Genomic DNA, 22,771 nt, shown 5'->3' with positions numbered 1-22,771 from the left:
ATAGACATTTCGGGTTTCGCCTTTTTTCCAAACCAAACACCCATGAGTGTATATATAGCAAATATAGAGAAACGGGACCAAAATGCAGACAGGAGACAAAACTTATACTTGCTGGCAGTTCATTGCTAACACATCTGACTGGCCACAAAGAATATGATGAGGAGTTAACAATTTAAATCAAATATTATATGCTTTTTCTTTAAGAGGGAGTGTTTCATACATTTCTCCTCTGCGTAAATCCCTCAATCTGTCCTTATTTTTTCAGAGTATTGTCTATGTAAAATGTCTTCAATCTGGTCTGCCAAAGAAAGGCTTATAAAACATTACCTGCTGTCAAATTGTCATCTTCATCATACTCTACACAACACTCAGTACACTGTGCTCCCTTCGTGAGGACAGGCATTGCATTCATTGAATAATACGTGAACGCTCAATCGATCAGATGGAGCTTTGAAAATCTTCCTGAATAGGTGGCGAGACTGTGGCAAAAGGTTGTTTCATGGTCAGAGGGTGCTTAAGTGTCAAGAGGTCCTAAATGGTACATGCAGTCACGTTGTGCCTTAGGGAATAAGATAACATATGCACCACACACACACACACACACACACACACACACACACACACACAAACACACGTCAATATTGCTAACAGGGCACTACATTTCTCCACTTCTAAGAGGGGACCTGGTCATTTTGATAAAACATAAATAGAATAGAAAAGTTTCTTTTAAGGTCTTTTATCATAATAATACTTCATCACCTCAGTGTCATTTCTGACCCTGGAAAAAGTGGTGCACCAATTCGTCAAAATCTGTGAAGCCACAATAGGCTTGATCAGATCCCTGTCATGATCAACGATGACTTCACTGTCCTTGAAAATAAGTGGGTCACAGAAGATGTGTACACAGTTAATGTAACTATCATGTGTTTTATTCAGAAACAAAACAACAGTTGAATAGATTACAAGTGTTCAACTCCGTCAAGTGAAATTAAAATTCAACTACATTTCCCAGAAATCTTGAGACTGTCGCGCTGACGTCACCAGGAAGCAGCTCGTATGCAGAGTTCGCTTGAATGAATAACCTGTGTACACCGAAATCCGCCCGGCTAGGCGGAGTTAACGCTCGATATCAAAACGGGGTGGGCTGTGGTGTCCGCCTGTTGACTAACTCAACCTGCGACCATTTGTCAACAAAATGACATTGGAATTGAACAAATGGAGGCTTTAGTGGGAAGTATACAAGTATGTGTGTGGTAAAGTTGTAGTTATCAACACTAATGAGGGGGTTATTCTCGTCAAACAGAAAAAGTAACGTCCCGAAACTGCTTGTTTATTATTATTTATATCATATTTAATTCACTTGCGTGTAAGATCAATGATTTTCTATATCGTTGTGCTTGTGTAGCATGTGAGCATCAGTTCCGATCCCCCACGGTACAGAGATCGAGCGCCCCGGTGAGTGAACGAGTGAAGAGCTCAAGACTTCAGCAGTGTGTCCTGTCCTCGTCTGTGAAACAGAGGTAACGTCAGGCCAAACTGTGCTTAAAGATACTTTTAAACATACTTTTGTGTACTGCCTAAGCCTAATAAACGCTGCAGCTGTTGTCAGAGGTGTTGTTTTGACGTCCACTGCAGTAACGACACTTTGTAGTTGAGCTAACTAGCTTGTTTGTGGTCAAACTGTCAGTGATTCGCGTTGTTATTGTTAATGACAGAGAATGTAACGGTTGGTTACAAAGTTAGAAAGAAGTCGTTGGTACAGATGTTTTAATCTTTGCAAGCCGTAATTGGCAAAACAAGTTTTCCATGTTGGTGAATGTAGTACTTTGGACTTCGAACCTGAGTGAAAGTTCAAGTTACAAAGCACAAGCATTAATGTAACTAAGTACATTTACTCCTAGGTACAGTTTTGAGGTACTAAATTGAAGCATTTCCATGTTCTTTTGGAGGCAAACATTGTACTTTTACTCTATTACTTGTATTTGATACATGTAGTTCCTAGTTACAGAGTAACGCCAGAGTACATTTATTGAGTTAGACAGCATTCAGCATTACATTACAATAGTACATTAACACACACTTAAAAATGTCCTCATAGCTGCATACAGCTACATTGTTGTGTAAGGTTGTCACAATACCAGAATTTAAAACTTGAGTACCTCTTTCGATACCACATAAGAAAAATAGAAAAACGAGGTGTACACAGTGCACGTACACAAAAAGATATTGCAAACAGCGGCAAACACATTTGTCATAGTATTAATATATGCGCATCATTGTGTTGAAAATCCTCATATGATTGTGTAAGTTTTCAAGCAAAAATGCCAAAACGTCACTGTTTTCAGCTTCTGAAATTTTAATATTTGCTAGTTTTTTAGTCTTCTTCAGAAGTAAACTGAATACCTTTTTAACTTTATACTGTTGGTGGCAAAGAAAGAAAAAATACCCTTTTTTCCGACCCCAAAACGGCTGATGAGTGTTCAAATCTTACCACCAGTTTTCTGGCTGGTGAGTGAATAAATCTACCACCCATTTCTATAATTTACCGGAAGTTTGCTTGTGGCTTGTACTGATTTTGTGCCCTGATGGTCGGTCAAATCATGACAATTTAAAGACGTAATCTCCATGTCTGTGTAAATTTTGACTGATTTCCAACATTTAATAGACCCTATGGGCAATCCAGAAAAAAGATATCAAATTGATCAGTAATGAAAGCGATTACAGAGAGCTGTTTCTCTTATTCCACCATTTCAGTTCTTTCATCATGGCGCTGGCTGGAGTGAGAGTCATCGAGCTGGCGGGCCTGGCTCCGGCACCGTTCTGTGGCATGATCCTGGCAGACTTCGGAGCCAAGGTGATCCGTGTGGACCGGACCAAGGTGGCCATGTCCTTAGACACACAAGCTCGCGGGAAAAAATCTGTGGCCATCAACCTGAAGACGTCAGAGGGTGTAGCCCTGCTCAGGAAGCTCTGCGTCCAGTCTGATGTGGTCCTTGAGCCCTACCGTAAAGGTCAGACCACCAGATACAGAACAGCTAAAAATCAATGGTGGAAGAAGTGTTCAGATCCTTTACTTAAAATATTCAAGTCCATGAGCCCTCTGAGATATAAACAACCAAAAACCATTCGATGAGACACTGATAAAGAATCATGGTCAATGTTTTTGAAGATTATAGATCGTGTTATCTAGATTGACTTTCTTCTGACGCCCAGGTGTGATGGAGAAGCTGGGCCTCGGCCCACAGGAGCTGTTGAAGGAAAATCCTCGCCTGATCTACGCGCGCTTGACGGGGTACGGACAGAGCGGATCTTACGCCAGCGCAGCCGGTCACGACATCAACTACCTCGCCATGTCAGGTAATAACACACACCTCCGTTACTGCTTTTGGATTAAATATTTATACATCTTCCTCTGTAGCCTGATGAAATGAAGTCAAGTGCTCATAAAGAGGACGGAGGAGGACCATTCAACAATCATTGTGTTTGTTTTTCTTTGTGTTCTGGTATTTGTTTATTATGTGACCTTACAGACATGAAAGGACGTTCAGAGTATAATAACTCTGACAGCGCTGACAATGTTAAATGAATCAGATCTATTCCATTAAGTCCATTTTCCTCATCAGTCGACCGGGTGATTGTCTAAAAGCTCATGTATGACCTTGGTAACGTGCAGGGAAATTAACAGAGCTTTAAACTAGGGGGTGTGATCTTTACCGATCTGTCAGCTCAATTTGAAATCGATTCTTGGATGCCTTTGTGATGGAACAAATAAAAAAGGAGGCACTGTTTTCAGTCCCCTGCTCCCGATTACTTTGTGCAAAACCATTCATTGTGATTCCACTGACACACAATATGAAACACAACTGGAAATTAAGACAAATGATCTGCAGCCTCTTCATCATAAAAATGTAACTGCGTTAATTAATGAATTGATAATTTGATGGCATCTATTAGTCATAGCTGTATGTAAATAACAAATTAAGGGGGTGTGCTGTGGTTTGGTACCCCCTGCTGCACTGTTAGCTCCGGGGTGGGCTGTTGTTGTACAAGATGCCGAGCAGGCGCAGGGTTCTGGGGGTAAAACAGACTGAGCATCGACTGATTTTTACAGCACAGAGTTTGTTGAAGTTGTTCTAATGTTACCAAGCTGCATTGTGTGTTCGTCATATTTTAAAGCCGATCGATGGTCTGCTTACACGATTCTCTGGGTGACGGGCGTTGAAGGTGTTTACAGTAAACGCTTACTTTGTGCTTGTCATCGAATAAAAGAAATGTGCTGTGGATTGTCCGAGTGCTGCACTGCCCTCCCAGTTGAGTTCTGCCTTTTTATATTCGACATGTGAATCGATTCATATAACCACCTCTACTTCCAACCTTGACCACAATGGAGTATTCCAATATGGTGAAAGGTCTGCAGCAAGAAATCAGATACAGCAAATCAATATCAACCTTGGATAAACAGTGAAATATTCAGACATGACTGCTAACCCCCCCAAAAACACCCCAAGGTCTCATTCATCTATGTATACTCTATAGATATCAGTGGTGGGTGATACAGGTATCTCAACCACATCATAATTAAGTACATGAGGTAGGTGCACTTTTAAAACTGTTCCATCCACAAACATGTTGTTGGCTTTTACACCGCAACTCTTATCCGTGCGTTTAGTTTTTCTCTTCTGTATCCTTGTTTGTACTTTCAGATCTCTGCTTTATTTTAGTGTGTCTGTTTGTGTTGGATTTCAGCTGTTTCTGCAGTCATGTTGCGTTACAATGAAAACCCAACATTTCCTGGTTTTACTGCATTGTACTAGAAGCTTTTTAAATAGCTAAAGAAAGAATTGAAAAATGTATAGCAAATTAAATGTATAAGCGGAGCATTGTTTGCAGCTATTTTTCAATTCCCAACACTCTCATTTAGTAGCAGTTACACAGCCCATACTGCAGTTAAACCAGTGCATTACAATTTGTTCAGAGATTCAATCTGCTTTTTTTCCCCCCAGCTAATGTAACTTAGCAATTTAATGAGTTGCAAGGTCATTTCGAAGAATAGTCTGCAGTATTTTAACCTTAATGGCCTTAAAAGCACGTCTTTTTTACATGCTCGATGGCCACATACACCGCTTGTTATTCTGCATAATCTGTGATAAAACACATAAAATTAATGAGGCTATTGATTGAAGAAATGCCGCATGTTGGACAGGGATTCAACCTTGCTGTAAAACCCATTATATAAATACTGAACGAGCTGATCATGGTGAGATACGAAGCTTGACCCTGACTACAGCATCATAAGAGACTTTGGGCATCTTCAAACACCACCAGAAAGGATGGATGACAAAACAGGAGGAATGTTACTGTGATTGAACAAAACAAGATCCCATATGGATATGCACGCACCTATGGAAACCACTAGGGGGTGACACAGCCAACTGTACCATGAGGTATTTAGGCACATGAGATAGGTCGGCTGTTTCATCCACAAAGCTTTACAATCCCAACTCTCACTTTGTACTCAGCAGGTCTGGAGCTCTTCCTATTGTCAAGCAGCCCTCATAGACAAAAGCTACAATTTTTCCAGACATCCATGATGTTTTGTTTCAAGCTGTATGTATTTGTAAATAGTGATTTAACAGTAATATTACTGATGTGTTGCTAAAATGACGGGGATTTGGAATTTGTTTGGATGCTTGTTAGTTAGCCTGTGTTTTGCACAGAGAATGGAGGAAAGGGAAAGGGATAGGGACTTCAGTGCAAATGTTTTTAGTCTATTTATAAAGACGTCATCGCTGTCCCTAGTCTATCTGATGTCTGATATCAGAAGTTTGGCTGAGAAATGGCTGTTGTCAATGAGGCCAAACATAGCAGGAGCTCACACAGACGGACGTATAAAAGCCAAATGAGGACTTATGTAGAGGAACCTGGCACGGTTCCTTTTTAGTTGGCATCCCTATGAGGTAAAGGAAACGGAAAAAGTGTAAATGTAATTTTTGAGAAAGTTGCTAAGACTTTTCTTTCGTGGCCTTTTGTTTTATCTATATGATCATATCAAAAGGACAATGAAGCCCTGTGCAGAAATTAACATGATGCTTTAACAGAGTGAACTGTCAGTTTGTCAGGCATGTCACAAGGGTTTGATTGACGTCTACTGGGTCGAGGTAAACAGTTTAGGGGAATATGACATAGCGTGTCCCATCAGAGTTGCTATAAGGTGACTCATTACACCACTGCTGTTTCCCACCGTCGCTATCACACAGCAGAGAAAAATGTTACCAGTGAAGGGAGGTGGATCAACTCTCAAATACTTTGCTTGCTAGTGTCTGACATCATCCCTGCGTTGGGTATAAAAGCTTGTTTGTGACTTTCTGCCTCCCAGCCTATCTACAAAAGAACTATGAATGTAGGTATGGATGTAATACAGTACACATACTCCTGCTCTGGCACCTGCACTCATATCTTCAGTTTGGGAATTCTGAGTGCTGCACATCGTGGTGCCTGTATAAAAATTAATGAATAAGGAAAGTAGCAGCAGTGACAATACAGAGAATCAAACCATGTGTTGTCAATCATGTTGAAATCATGTAATTCAGTCCATTTGTAATACAAAAAAAAAAATTACAATTCGCTATTAATAAAGTCGGTCACACCAGTGACGCCAACTAAAAGCTTCAAATAAAATCTGCAGATAAATCTGAACATTTCTTACATCTGCAAAGAGACAGAGGACTTAATTATCTAAGTTCTTCATAGATCTTCAGGAGGATGGTTACTTATTACTTATTCTCTGTATATAATTTATAATATTTATTAGGAAAATAATGTTATAATGTAATATCTATCATATATTTGATAGTTATTTATACTTTTTTGCATATTTAAATGGTAGAAAAAGTGGGGGACTAGCAGTTCCGTGGAGGCTCAGAATGTTAAAGAACTTATTAAAAAACCTAATATTGTCAAATTGATGGCCCAAGAGGCACTAATTGTTCAAATAACCTGTTGTTTTTATTATGAAATATGAAAGTGTTTTTTCTGAGCTGTGATTTTTCTGTAAAGTCTAGGGACAGAAAAATGTACATTTCGATAGAATGTCTCTTAAATCGAGGTTGATGTCGAACCATCCCAGAAGAGACCTTCAGATCCCTGGATACCGCTTGCCCATTACGCGCAGCGCCATCTGCCATTACCACCATGAGTCAATTCAGAACCTGTGGGAAACGCTGCATTTGATTACCATAATTAAAGTACTTTCACTTTCAGGGCTGACTCTAATGTTAGCGTTTTGTTCTCCACAGTTAAAGCTGTCATTTCATTTTGTGCCACAGGCCTTCTTTCCCGGCTGGGTCGCAGTGGGGAGAAGCCCTACGCTCCACTGAACCTGTTGGCAGACTTTGCAGGCGGCGGTCTCACCTGTGCTCTGGGGATAGTCCTCGCGCTGCTGGAGAGGACAAAGTCAGGGAAAGGACAGATCATTGATGCTAGCATGGTAAGCACTTTGTTAGACCACCTGCTGCGCAGAGCGTGCTGTTCTGAGACACTCATGCATTTCATTAATATGCAGAAGTACATTGGTTTATTTGAACCAATGTCAACAAAAACTGAGCTAAAGAAAATGATAATGGGGAAGCACAAACTGCAGGCACGGTCAGGGTTGGGGCAAAATCAGACAACAGCCCTCCATAAGATATATGCAAATATCATGCGGATATGCAAATATATAAGAAATAATAATGCAGGAGCTAATTTTTTTCCTCTGCCTCAGTATTTATGTCTAAACAGCTGAATTGGTGAAATGCTACAAACGAAACACGGCAAGGTCATCCTTATTACAGAGTGCAGTATGTTTCCCAGTGACGGCGCACTGAACTGTGGCCAACTTTGAGTCAGGATGAATTCTCTGTATGGATAATTGATCAGTCGGACAGCCCTGAGCAAAGTTATTTGAAAAGAACATCAAAGTGTCTAAATCCAGCTGTGCCTGACACCCACTGCTGCAGAACTGCTCCGATGAGCTCCTGAAGGAGGTGAGGTTTGGAAAACTTTTTGTGTACAGCGGCTCCACGAATCTCAACAAAAAGTAAGAACGTGAAACAACACCATGCTTATAGCGCACTGAAATCTGTTTTACTGTGAATCCAACATTTATCCAAACATTTCTTAGGGCTGAAAATAACAGTTATTTATATGATCAGTTACAAAGATGATATTCCCAAATGCCTTTTGCCTGCAACTGAAATATATACAGCCCACTGTCCAGTGGCGGTTCTAGACCAGTTTTAATAGGGGGGCCAGGTTGGGGCCGGCTTTTTTGTTAGGGGGCACATACAACCCGGAAAAAAGGACAAATCCCTCATTCAGACAAAGCAGTGTTCAGCAAAGTGTTCATTGCAACAATTTCAGCAATTTTGATTGGGTAGTAAACTGCTGAGACACTTGCCTTTCCCTTCAGAACAAAATCATTGCAAGAAATCTGTCATGGTGTTATTAATGCAGACTCCCTGTCAGGGGGGCCACAGGGGGCCCAGACTCAGAGTTACAGGGGCACTGGCCCCTGCTGGCCCCCCCCCTAGAACCGCCCCTGCCACTGTCACAAAAGGGGTAAATAAACTAGCGAATATTCGCATTTGAGAAGCTGAAATCGTCGACTTCGGGCATTTAAACAATGACATAGAATTGAATGTATAGAAATAGTTGGCTATTAATTATTGAGGTGTTTCACTCGTCACGCTACAGCGCAGGACTGAGAGATACTTCAGCGGTGTGTGCTTTGAACTGCAGGCAGTGAGGATCAGGGTCTTTGTCTTCATCTCCTGAAGGTATCAAGTATTCAATTACACAATCAATCAACCTTTATTTACACTCGAGATCATCGAGGGCTGAAGCTCATTTATAACAACAGGAACAAGAAAAGGTACTGACAAAGAAAATCCCACAGTCGGAGAATAAAAATCCATTAAAGTCAGATAAATTGAGCCCTAAGCATGTGTGTACTTTGTAATTGTTCTTAGAATCCAAATGTTTTAAGATGGAGGATCAGGTTTCAAACAACTCAGTGTAATACACTCGATACCTTGTGGCCCCTAATAGGACCACTAACAAGAAGATTTTTACTCTTCTCTCCAAGCCTTAAGGAATTACACGAAGGAGGATGACCTTTGGATCTTTGGGAATACTATGAGGTGCAAGAGACTGTTTTTAATTAGAACAGAAGCAAACTCGAAGCAGCAGAGGCAGTGACCTTAAGTCTGCTTATAAAACTTAAAACCACCACAGTGCAACTTGTGCCTGACAATATCCTCAACCTTCAGATCATAAAGCATCTTTTTATCTTTTCTGTAGGCATTATTTGTTCATATAAATACTCTTAAAATGCACTTCTTCGCCAAGTTTTGAGGGTCTAAGGACAGAGGATGTTGTTCACTGTACAGATTGTAAAGCCCATTGAGGCAATGTGATTGTGATTTTGGGCTACTAGTGCAGTGCCCGTAAGAAGAGTGTATTCCTATAAAAAAGTGGGAGGTTAAGCAGCTTTTTCATGGATGGCCAAATGAGGCTGTGTTTGAAGGTGGGACGTCAGGGATATTTAGGTTTGTTGTGAAATCCGATATTCCAGGGTATAATTGGCTGTTTTTGACTATTTTTGATTTTGCCATTATATTTCACCTTAAAAACTATTTACTTGGTGTCATTATTTTCAGCACAACCTCACATGTGTGACTGTACAGTTATTTTTTTATTTTGACAAACTGTATTAACATAATGGACCTAAAATCACAAAAAAAAAACATAAAATCAGAGTAGAAAAAGTTAGATTTTTTTACTGTGAAAACCACAAATATGTTTAGCAAACCATTTTTTTGTTTTACTTATAATGCAAATATAAAGTGATGTTTGTGCATACATTTAAAAAATGTACAAAGTTATATGCAACTATTTACATTTAAATGCAGGCAATGCTCAGGTCTGCCTGAGCTCCTTCCAGCTGAATAAATAGCTGCACTGCCTGCTCCACATTCAGCTTCTCCTCATTATTCTGACTCATTAAACAAAAAACCGACTCCACTACACACTAAACACACCACACCAAACACTACATAACACACTAACTACACACTCCAAACACGCTAAATGTCACAAATCTCTCAACCACAACTTCCTGTTCCTCAACAACCAAACTTGCTGCTTGGACACTTTCGTGACAAAAGCCCGTTTTTTCGTTTCTTCCTGCACCAGACACAAAGCAAACGTGACGGCAATGTTCGCGAAAAAGCGTGGTGGACATTATTTACCCTAGGTCCGGTTTTGGACGTGCCGATGCGTCTGGTCCGTCGCCTCGGGATGTGGGCCGTGTAGCTAGCGGCTACACACGAACATCCACAGATTCCGATTCCACTTTGTTGTCCACGCGTCTCCGGATCTCCTCAGACCCGAACAGACTCCGTCCGGACTCGTTTAATCTCATTAATCCACAACAGTCAGTTTAGATGCACAGAACAGAACAGAACGGGACCGAACCGCCGGCAAAATCCCGGTCCAGCTTGCACCGCTGCAGGTATCAATCCGCTTGTTTCTTCAGGTAGGTCGTGGGCTTGAGCTCTGCAGTGATTGGCTCTGGTGCGCACGTGACCGTGGTGGCTCCGGTGGACAATGCTCGGCGGAATTTGTAAAGCATTTATGAAATAATTTAGTCACGGTATCATTGCAGTCCAAGCAAATGCTTAGATGCACACCACTGAACCACGCAGCTGCCATGTTGAAAGTCTCTGGTCAGTGTGATCCTGATCCGCAGAGATATTTGACTAACAGAAACACACACACACACACAGGCAGACAGAGATTCCGTGCTTTTATAGAGAGATATAAATAAAATTAATTTGATTTGATTTACAGTATAGCCCAGTTCACTTGCAGAAAAGCCGTCTTCCACATTAAACTGCTTCAGCAGTCTGTAGGAGTCTCATATTTTATCTAAAAGGAGCCAGAAACACCACATCAACATCAAAGAACATATTGAAAGAACTGTTGTTATGATAAAGCAGCGTTTTTTCACACCACTCTTGCTAATGTGGCCACTTCTTATCAAAAAATTTGGGGTTGAGGCGAAAATGAAGGACAAACTGCACTAACTGCATTTTAGCTGAATAACCAATCAGAGTGACTTCTCTAACTGACTGGCTGACTCATGCCAACTGTGCAGGACACACCTCAAAATCTAGGGCCGCAGCACTTGTCAATGTTGGCCAACAGCCAACAGCCAGCTTGGTGTCTCAGGGACCTATGAATTATGTTTTAATGCTTTTGTTAATTATCTGAAAGTAGCTGATTTCCACAAACGTGTGCACCCTGGTCACAGATTAGTGATAAAATCTTGGTGCACCCTGAAGCTTGTGTTGCTGCTGACGGACTGTCATCCACACCGCTGTACGGCAGTAGAGGGGACGTTTCAAACGTAGTTCAGCTGACTCTTCTGACATTCAGTATCGCAGCAAACAGAAATGAGTCTCAATGACCGGCCTCATGTCCCAATTTGTAAAAGTTTAAATCCGGTCATGCTGTTTATGGCATCGCTCTGTGTGCATCGAGGCAACTTAAAAAACAGGCAAAGACTCAACTGACTTCTGGACTAATGATTTTCAACGTTGATGTGCAGGCCTCCGACCTATTGTGGATATTTTCTCACATTTAAGATATTTAAAACAGTGCTTTCATCCTCAGGAATTACAAGGCTGTTTTTTGACAGTCTGAGTGGCACTGACCTTTATATTTATATGAGTGGAGTCGGCCTCTGATGTGAGCGTAGCGAGAACACGCTGTCCCAGCTGCCTCTTTTTCCTTTTTAGTTCTTGATTTTGTTAAGCTGTCTATGTCAACAGTTCAGTTTGCTTGGGCTTTATTACTTTATTCGATTAAATGTTTAATAGGCTAAGCAAGTGAATGTTGAGTGTGAGTGCTGTTTGCTCTGGTGTAGTCAGAGAAATGTTTAATTGCCTGTTAATTATTTCTGTAGACTTGAATGTAGTCTGTTGGCTATTAAACAAACTCCCACATACTGTATCCTTCTAACTTCTTCAAATTAATTGGACTCAAAGCAACTTTTCGTCTATAGGCTGGTATTCTTTTCAGCTTTTTTTCCTGTGTGTACATCATTACATAGCATGTAACTCCTTGGAGAAAAGCTCACAATGTTTTTTGCCCCAGGTTTCATTTTTATTTTTGTTTACTGTCTCCCCAGCTAATCCTCGGCGGCCTCAGTTCTTGACTCTGTTCAGCCGAGTTTAAACGCTTTCCAGCTCATAGTTGTCAACTGGACTGTTTCTGTCTCATTTATTTTTTCATTTGTTTTGTTTAATTCTCAATCTGGTGTTCACTACAGTGTAGAGACGTGCCTCTGCTTAGTGAGGAAAAAAGAAGTCAGTAAAGCACACATCAATGGGTTGTTATTATGCCATAATAATGCACTGCATATCACATAAAATGCTACATATTGTTGTAGGGCTGCAACTAAAGTTATTTTACTTTTGATTAACATGCAGATTATTTTCTCGATTACTTTAATCGTTTTTTGTTCTGTAAAACATCAGAAAGTTATATGAAATAAACTTTCCCTGACCCTAAGTTGATGTTCCAAACTGCCTTTTTACCTTTGTTTCACCAGCGGTACAAAGATGATCTGTTTGATATGATTTGAAAAGACTTACAGGTGTAGCAAGTCCTCACTTTGCAGAAGCAAATGGTAACAATTAAACAAAATGACAAAAATACGTCCTTCTTGTTAACCTGCCTTCCAGACGCAGACGTCAACCTTGATCTATAACTTTTAAGAATGATTACATTTTGAGAGAGCGTTTTATAGTTTAACCAGCACAGTTTTTCTTGCCTTTACGGCACTAATTCACAGACTAGTTTCATGCATTGTTAATCAAGATTGGACTTTAAATCAGTATGAAAGCGTGTTTGGAGGAAACACACCCACTCAAATCTGAACTAGGAGCACATGAAAGAGCGCTGAATCAAAACGCGAGAGAATAGATCATTTTATGTTTAAACTTTTTTTTTCTGCTAATTCCGACTTCTGTCAGTTTCGCCTTGGATATATAATGTTTTATCCAAGGCGGGGTGAGTGGGACAAATCGCCCTACTGATATTTTCGTTCTGTGAAAATCTCCTGGCAGCCCTTTTCACCAGTAGTAAACATTTATTTCTGATGTGATACATAAAATGGGAACACATTTAATTGAGCATTGATTTGACTAGTTCATGTGATTTTTCTTACATTTGCTGTAATGTGATTCTTACTCTATTTATTGGATAATAACTCATATCACATTAATTTCAGGCGTCGCACCCTCCTATAAAGAGGCAGAAGACCGAGATTGAAAAAAGAAACTCATAAAAAAACCAAAGTGCCTTCAACACTCAAACTGTAATTACTTCCAGTAGATGGTCAGTTGACCATTATATCTTCATTTAAGTGAAAGCAAATCTTCTTGTGACACTGGAGAAACATCTGGCGGGGCAAATGCTGTCTATCATTGTGACATGTGTAATGATTGTAATGGAGTGCCAACACAGACACCAGATGCACTCAGTATCAGCACCCCATCTGCCTAAAGACCATCAGCGGTGGTGAGTCAGAGCTGAACGAATGTTTCAGACGTGACAGCTAATTTTCACTTGACGGTCTCTGAACGATTCGACTGCAGCAGCTGAGTCCATTCAGACAGGATCATGGCATCATTCACATTATTTAGGATCTTTTCATCCTTCTGTTTTCAGTAACTGCATGTGCTTTTGAGGCATTGTGTGGGCAGGAGCGAAATCCCAGCAGGCACTGCATTGGGTGGTGAGTAGGGTACAGAACACACAACTCACATCTGTGGGTAATCAAAGGCTGTTTAAGATGGTTATGATCAGTATTTTTTATGATAATAGTAACAGTAATAATACAATTTTGAAAGAGGGTTGTTTGTTGTATGAAACTACAGAGAATTATCACCCAAATCTGAAGCCCCCAGATTCAGAACAGCTCATTGTTTAGCAATTTTCCCACCTCGTTTCACTCTCCCTGCTCTTTTTCTGTCGTTTTTGGTCACAGCAGGCAGCTTTTTCCAAAGAAAAACATCTTAAAAACTCACTCAACACTACCTGCTCTGCGACAAACAGCAGACACACACATTTACCAATTAGCTGGTGAACATAGTTGAGCATTTAGCAGCAGATATTTTCCTCCGTTGATGGTGAAGACCAAAGTTAAAGCTCAAAGAGTTTGAATATTAGACTTGGCCACAACTGCTACTGCAAATGAATGTTTCTCAGTAACTACTGGGTAGAAATGAGCAACTGTTTGCTTACAAGTTTGCCAAAAAGCTTGAAACATGATGATATGTTCATGATGCATTGATAACTTGTTTTCACTGCCCCCACACTGGACCAGTGCCAGTCCGAGCTCTATACCCTTCCACTCTGCGAGAAGTGCAACTTCCCGTGGAGTCACACTCTGTGGTAGGTTTCTAAATGATGGGGCAGAGTGTATATACAGACAGGCGAGCTTTAGGCTGAATTCACATATGATCTGGTGTTGCAGCAAAAATGCATGTTGCCCCATCCAATGGTCAGTAGCAGGGCGTGTTATTTAGCATGGATAAAAACTAAAGAGGGAACACAGCAGAAGTCTTACTTTCACTTCGGTTCGGTCCTGTGCACCAGTTTTAAACACACAGAGCAGGACTTTGAGCAGGACTTGGTGCAGCCTTAGGATGCCCTCACCTTCTCCGATACACATGGAGGGTAGTTGGCAGGCTTTTAAGTAATGTGTGCGAGTGTCCTTACAGGGTAGTTAAGGACACATGTGAGCTCTGAGTTTCAGAGTTGTTAGGGCCACTTGTGGGTCGCTGGTCCAACCGGCCTTCATCGGGGTTGCTAAGGCTAGGAGAACCCAGGTGTGAATGGTTGTTAAGCTGTCTGGGGAGAGACCTCGGCGCTCACACGTGTCACACAGAGTTTAAAAGCATGCCAACTCCCCTCCAGTTAGTTAGAACTGAAGAAGCCTCTTGGATGAGAGGTGAAACTGCAACAAGTCCAGTTGCCTGCGATACAGCAACTAGATTTATTGTAAATATTCAAATTCTGAGTTTGAATTTCTTCTCCAAGACTGCGTCGTGGCCCTTTTAAGGTGAACTGTTCTGGAATGACACACTCACTGTGGCACATCCTCCACACGAATGCTCAAAAATAACATGTAATTGGATTTGATTGGAATTATGCCACTGATGAGAGGCGTCCATGTGCATTCATGTTGGATGACGCTTACAGAGATTTCAAATCGGCGACAGTGAATTGCACGTACATGCCCAAAGCTTGGATTTAACTCCAATGGTGTCACGCCTGCTGTTTATTGACCACATTAATTGATCTGAGTCACGCTCTGTGTTTGTTGTGTGAAAAGGGACCTCTGCTTTTTAATTGGTGGTTATTTATTCAAAAACGTCATTCTTATATCGAAGTATGAATGATGGCTGCAAGTGAGCAAAGAAAATAAAGCTGTACAGTAATAATTCATTCAGGGAATCAGACTATCTGTCTTTCTGACTTCATATACACTCTTGTTTATCTTCTGGCACGGAATAACTATGACAGCAGTGAAGCCCTGACCAGTGACAGACTCTGTTCTCTACTGTGATTTGTCTCTGATGACTCAGCGAGCAGCAGTTTGGCAGAGAATAGTTGAGACTCCAGTGTTCACACAGAAGATTGTTTCTTCAAATGTTTACACCTGTTAGCCGTCATTTTCCTGAGACAGTTCGTGCCTGGGGGCAGACAAAATTGCGAAGTTGAAGTGACGTTTATTGGGAGTGAATGTAAACTACATTATTTTAGAGGAACACTTGAAGGATAAGTTCTCTCAAAAATGAAAAGTCAGTCATTTTCTACTCAGTGAGCAGAAAGTCAGTTTTTGTAGTCCATAAAACATTTTCTTGAGCTTCACAGAAAATAAATGAAGGAAAGTCCTCATCTATCAGGATGTTTCCTGATAGATGATGTTACCTCCGCTCGCCGCCTTCCTGCTAGTGAGAAATGTCGATTTCCAAATGCGACATAACCTGGAGGAAAGTTAATTGATGCTATTGCTAATTTGCCCCTAGCACTCCCATTTAAAATGAGTTTGACCCAAAAACGAAAATACGGTAAATCTTAAAAGTTCCTCTTTCGTCGTAATTGTGCTTTTACACAAAGGTTTGACTTATATACGTTCACAAAAAAAGCCTAAGTTGCATTTTGGCGAGAGTTTCACTTTAGAATGTGGCACAAAGGTCCATTTGGTCAACACATTACAATTCATATGGTGATTAGGAATTTACACAAACGTCCAATAGGATAAAACGATAAAGTAAGGACATTTAAAGGTGCAATATGATAATGGAAGAATAGTTTTGGGAAAGCAGTTTTAATCAGAAGAGAACGAGCTACACAAACTAAATAAACAAGCTATCTTCATTTTCATGACTGAATAAACAGAATAGACAAACTGACCTTACACAGTTTCATACTGTTACTTTGTTTATATGTGGCGGACCCTGCCACCCTTCTAGCTTCCAACAGTGTTCTGTGGACCTTATTCTCCCCTGAGAACAGCTATTTTGGTTGAACTGTTCTTTTAAGAAGTAGCACGTGTTGACGTTCTATCAAATTAATGTCAGTTCACAGTTGATCAAGGTTTTTAATATTTATGCAACTGCAGCAGCGCCAGTAGCTTGTGCTCATATGGAGACGTGTGCACATGGGGTCGGTTTTAACAGTAAATGTCAACAAATAACCTTTGCTCAGTTTCTCAAGCTCCACTGGAAAGCTTCATATTCAACAAGTAACTGTCACATTTAAATGTTATTGCAAGTATCATTCGACCTGTGTATTTTCTTACTGGGAAACTGATGTTCAATTTGATTGATGTTTAGATACATTCTGTGGGTATCAACTCATTTCAGCCACTGCCATGAAATTGCTATGAAACACTCTTATCGTTGGATTAGCATATATGTGAGTGCACACGCGAGGTAGTTTGCAATTTTAGTGAGGTCAGTCTGAAAAGAAAAGAGCGAATAAATGAATAACCCGAAGAACAGAAATAGGTATGATCCGATTCTTAGCAAACACATCATACTTTATATAAATTTATCTGCTGTTTGTCGTTCACTGAATAAATGTTCTAATTTTCTTTCCTCTCTCTCATCCGTCCTCAGGTAGAAGGAGCGGCGTACGTAGGTTCATTTGTATGGAAATCTCGCAAGATTGGTATGTGGGACAATTCAAGAGGACAGAACATGTTAGACAGTGGAGCGCCGTTCTACGACACCTACGAGACCTCAGATGGAAAGTACATGGCTGTGGGCGCCATCGAACCGCAGTTCTACAGAGAGCTGATTAAAGGTGTGTGGTGCGCAAATACAGATTGAAGGATTGATGAAACTCTGATGCAGAAGTCAGAAGTAAGACGCTGTTCAGATCCGGTATTATCGTTTTCCTGAGTGATCTGATGACAGTTGGACAGTGCAGGTCTGAAATCCCTAAAAAAGAAACTCTTGATTTTCACTATACATTACAGAATGGTGCCTTCTCTATCAGTACATAAAGCTTTATTTTCCTACATACAAAACAAGTATCTGTATATTTACTGGAAGGACACAAATAAAGACGTACAGTAGCACCAGTCAACCGTGTTTTTAATATAGGTTGCTTAATGTCTTCATCTTAGCAAAGCATTTTAATTGCCCCTGCAATTCTCATTTTAAGTTTTTTAAACAAATCCACAAGGTTAGTTAGTGTTGGAGTGCTTGTAAGAAGTGTTGGTCGGGTTATAAAGTCCTCAAAAGTCTCAAGGTTTGGGTTTGTCATTTTTAATTTGTAGGTTTTGTTCTCATGTCTTTTTCTGTTTCACGCTTCTTTCATTGTGTATTTCTCGTCCTGTCGTTGCCTTTTTGTTTTACCTGTCCTTCATTTGTCTTCACCCCCGGTATATATTTAAGCTTGTTTTCTCCTCACTTTTCGTCAGTCAATGTTTTTTGTCCTCCTGTCACTTCTGTGCTTTCACGTCTGTTCCTCAGTCCTGCTTCGCTCTTCCTGTCCTCCTGCGTTGGCTCAGCTTGTGTCTCCAGTGTTCCTGGCGGTGTTTCCTGCGCCTTTAATGTTTGCTTTGGTCTTTACAGCCCAATTAGACTTTAATTAATTCTTGTATTTATTTTTTATGTAGAGTTACCGCAATCTAGTAAATTGACTTTCTGTGACTCAGTCAATTTTTTGTTTGATCTTTGTTTTTTAGCGGTGGTTGAGTTATAGAGAAAAAACACTTTATGAATTTGTTTTTATGTCAAAACAATTACAAGTTATTCACAGTTGATTTAACGTTGACATTGTACTGACTGTGAAGACTTTGGACAAAGTGAACTCGGTATGAAGAAATGCATGTGAGCAATTGTTTAAAAGATGTCATGTGAAACGAGGGAAGCTTTGTTCAGTTAGCGATGACGTCTGCAGGAGAACCGTGGCAGTCAAAATGAACAAATCACACAAAAAGAACTTTACTGCAGATGAACTGTTTTATTGGCTGAACGTTGGTATCAGCTGATATTCACCCTTTTACCAGTTTTTCACCCTGTCTTTGAAATAGATGACATTCACAGATGGGAAGGGACGATGTTTATCTGTTGTGTCTCATGAATTTTGCGCTGGGTTCACGCGCTGTCCGACACTGTCCTCCCAGAGGACCACAGCCTTCATTTTCTCTACCACTCAGGGTTGTTTTCGACTGCTCTGTCTTGCATTTTGCAAGATTTTCCAGTGACATGATTGCCTCGTTGAGAGCCCTGAGGAGTCTCTTAAGTGGAGGCTGACACAGTCGACATGGTGCTTAAACAGACTGTATTATTAGAGGTTGTAAACAAATGCTACGCTCTAGTGGAGTTCGATCCCATATTCTGAATTGCCACCCTCAAGTGTTACTTGATGTGGATGTTATCAGTATTGTGTATTGTGTTAAACACCAGTATGAGTTCCATATCAGTGCATACCTAGACTAGTTGACATAAACTAAATGTCAAATATTTCTCTGCTTTACACCGTTTTACTGTTTCTTTGAGGGGTTACACAAGTCTTTTTTCCCCCCCTAGGTCTGGAGTTAGAGGCCGGAGATTTGCCTCCTCAGATGAGCTTGAATGATTGGCCGGAGCTGAGACGGACCTTCACAGAGCGTTTTGCATCAAAAACTCAGGCGGACTGGTCAGTGATTTTTGACGGGACTGATGCCTGTGTTACACCTGTGTTGTCCTTCGACCAGGTGAGCTCACACCCGCATAACAAGGAAAGGGCCTCTTTCATCACGGACTCCAGCGGGGATGAAAGCCCCCGGCCGGCCCCGGTTCTATCTGTGACTCCTGCAGAGCCCTGCCTGGCCCCGGACCCCGCTATTGGAGAACACACAGCCGAGGTCCTGGAGGATTACGGGTTCACATTGGCAGAGATAGACCAGATGCGGGCAGCAGGGGTTGTCGAGTGTAATACTGTCAAAGCAAAGTTGTAGAAACCACGAGTCAAAAGCTTGTTTGAAAATGGAAACCTTTAATGCAACAACAAAACTTTGGGAAAACCACAGGGAAAGTGTGGCGGACTGTAATGAGACCAATGATGAGATGTGCTGTGGGTAGAATTTATATTTGTGCTTAATTTGGGCAAAAACAAAATAACATACAAAAACATTTAAGTGATTCAAATCAAAGGAAATTAGGGAGAGGAAAAATGTATTTTCTTTTCATGAAACTGGGATGTATTTCTATTCATTCTGTCAGGTCTGAGGAACTTTGATCCACGAATGTTTTCAGTGAAAGCAAAGAGTCAACATGTCCCACACATGAACCTCCAGTGTAGGCAAGTCTCCCTCGGACAAGGTGAATAGCTGTCCTGAGCACTCTCCTATGCGGGTGGGTCTGTCAGTTGGTTCTAGTTGTTTTTTAGGAAAAAGCCCTGTGGTTTAACTTCGATTGAGTGTGCCAAAAGAAGGTTGTGTTTACAGAATGATGAGTCTGCAGCACCGAAGATAAAAGTAAACACAGCAGTAATTGTTTTGCTCTCCAACCAGGGCTTCGTAGTTGGACCTGTTAGAGCCCGCTGGATGTAACTGTGTTGTGTCTCACTAACTGTGGTGACATGGACACAATCTTCAAACTGATCATTCGGAATTTAATATTCTTTATTAATTATTTACATGGACGCTGAATGTAGTGATTAGAGCCAGATCGATCTTTTGGGCCAATATAGATTCAGGCAGTTAAGTTAGTTTTGCAGTAATCCCTCAAATGTGGTAATCAAAAACTTGTGAAGAAGATATATAAAAAAAGATTTTCATACTGACCCGTATCAGTCATACAGATGTATTAGTTATAGGCTGTTATCAGCCGATGATATCAACCAACTGATATATGGGCCGGGCTCTAATGGTGATCAAATGATGGAAATAGAAAAAGAAGATTAAGAAGTCCTTTTTATTTTTTACTTTATTCTGAAAATTCAATACATTAATTGATTTACTCTGCCTGTTAATTCAGTTTAAGATGGACTCAAATCATGTCCTGAAAACAACATTTGCATTTCTGGTTTGCTGGATTCTGGCTTTGTTCATCAAACACTCGTTTCGAGCCTTTTGATTTGGTACGGCCATGTTTCTGTCCCTCTGGAAGCAACTGGTCGGTCTCTCTTATCAGTCTCATTAGATTGAGGTGGTCACATGAGGCATTTTTATTCTGATTGTTACATCTTGCCTAACAACAGAAACAGGAAGTTATGTAACAGGACAGGTGAACACAGACGGCAGGAAAACAACAGCTGCATCTTTTTTCTTCGTCCTCACTTATTGTGAGCTGCTTTCTATCTCTCAAGAAAAAGAACAATTAAATACAACATTTAATATTCATTAAACATCAGTCGTCAGTAGAAACAGGCATTTGTATGCTTTCACAAGTAATTTTGATACCTCAGAGACTTGAGCTGCTTCAGCAAAAAAACAGACCCAACATGGAGAGACGTCAGAGCCGAGAGAAAAGCCTTCGAGCCAGATGTCTCGAAGGCAATGCACAATAACACACTGAAGGACAGTGAATCGTCTCCAGCAGCCAAACAAGGTGTCACCGGCTGTAACTTCTGTTTTGTGGAACATGTTGAACATACAAAAGCTGCGTACTGAAAGTGATACACATAAATCACAATGTTGCAGTAATTTATCCGAGAAACGTCAAACTAACATGTGATTGTATTTAATGAATATTGCAGCCGTGCTGATGATTATGTAAATACAAGATATAAAATAATCTTTTGATTATAAAAAGAAGAAAACTTGTTTGTTGGGGATTTCTTAATTTGTTCACTCATCTGAAACATCTTTCACATTGTGATTTATTCAGTCGGCGTCACATGTGCAGAGGTTTTTCCGTCGCCTCACTGCAGCTCGGTGGTGCTGCAGAAGGTTTGAATGATTCATAGCTCAGGCTCTCTCTAGCAAGATGATTGACTATAATTAATGAATTTAAGTGTAACTGAAAGTTTGTCTCCTGTTTGCGACACCGCCAGAACACCTTTGCTGGAGTTCCGGAGCAGCGATGCGACTAATGAAGTTCTGTTAATACCAAATTATCCATCTCTGCGGGAGATGCATGTTAATTGAAACCTGAGCTGTATAAAAACTGAAACTGTTCCTGTTCATGAAATGTGAGATTGATAATGTCTCTTATCCAGCTATGAACACAGGAAGGAGTGGAGGCAGCGTTACGACACAAAAGTGACAGTTAAAGTGACTTTGAACTGACTTTGTAGCTGAACAATAAGCCTTTGGATTTTAGGTAATAGGATACAGTTCAGATTATCGGTTTAGTCCATTGTGCCTGTTGTCATGAGACAATTCGTTTAAAGCTGTGTAAAGTCAGCATCAAGAATTTTAATGAAAGGGATTTTTTGTCATAGTAAATATTAAAACGGTGTGAATACAGAGTGCAAATGTCGCTCAAATTTCAATGTTGAAGCAGCGGAGAGGTGAAAATGTCAGGTTATTCAAAAAATCTTTCATCAAAAGGCAACTTTTCTCCCTCCCTCCCGCTGGCGTCGAACTCTGCAGGTAGTTTTGGTCTCAACGTTGCCAAGGTTTTAGAGATCTCTCTCCCCGAAATGATGAAAAAAGGTATGTGAAGAAGCCCCAACATGTCTTTTCAAAGGGTGAGTCATTTCCTTTTGGATGAAACACAGAATTTGCCGGGATTCACAACAACAGCTTTGTGTTCATTGTTTTTAACGGTTAATTAACAGGAGTGAATACACTTCACTATAAATAAAGTTTCTCATCAAAAGCACTGTGTCTCCTAGAGACATAATAGAGCTGTCGAAAGCCACAGCAACCTTTGTGTTACTTTTTAAGCCCTTGAATGAAAGAATGTGATTTTTAAAAAAATGACTTGGCAACTATTTTGATTAATGGTAGTAAGACAAATGTTTGCTCTTCCAAGCTTCTCGAATGTTTGTTGTGGTCGGACACAAAAACTTTTTAAGAATGTTAGTTTGCGCTCTGAAAAGTCGCAATGTTTGACTTTTACTACTCCTTGAAATTCAACAGACTAAACAATCGTATCTTAAGCTTGTGTTATCCGCAGATCTTATTTCAGGTGTCTCACATTCAAAAAGCCCTCGAAGTGCCAAAATGCTAACTTATTTCTGGGTTTTTTAAGTTATCACAGTTGAAAAA

General features: G+C 40.5%; 1 protein-coding gene across 1 annotated transcript; it reads left to right on the top strand.

Moving 5' to 3' along the window:
- Nucleotides 1-968: 968 nt before the first annotated feature.
- On the top strand, nucleotides 969-21,379 carry amacr (alpha-methylacyl-CoA racemase). Its single transcript, XM_030436809.1, has 7 exons — nucleotides 969-1,242; nucleotides 1,406-1,520; nucleotides 2,755-3,011; nucleotides 3,214-3,357; nucleotides 7,326-7,486; nucleotides 17,238-17,424; nucleotides 19,161-21,379. The coding sequence occupies exons 3-7, from the start codon at nucleotides 2,765-2,767 to the stop codon at nucleotides 19,568-19,570; spliced, it is 1,149 nt and encodes a 382-aa protein (XP_030292669.1). The 5' UTR covers nucleotides 969-1,242; nucleotides 1,406-1,520; nucleotides 2,755-2,764; the 3' UTR covers nucleotides 19,571-21,379.
- Nucleotides 21,380-22,771: the final 1,392 nt, after the last annotated feature.

Source organism: Sparus aurata, chromosome 12, assembly GCF_900880675.1.
Source record: "Sparus aurata chromosome 12, fSpaAur1.1, whole genome shotgun sequence".
Lineage (NCBI taxonomy): Eukaryota > Metazoa > Chordata > Actinopteri > Spariformes > Sparidae > Sparus > Sparus aurata.
The sequence above is the reverse complement of the archived record's forward strand: the minus strand, read 5'-3'. Positions and strand labels throughout refer to the sequence as shown.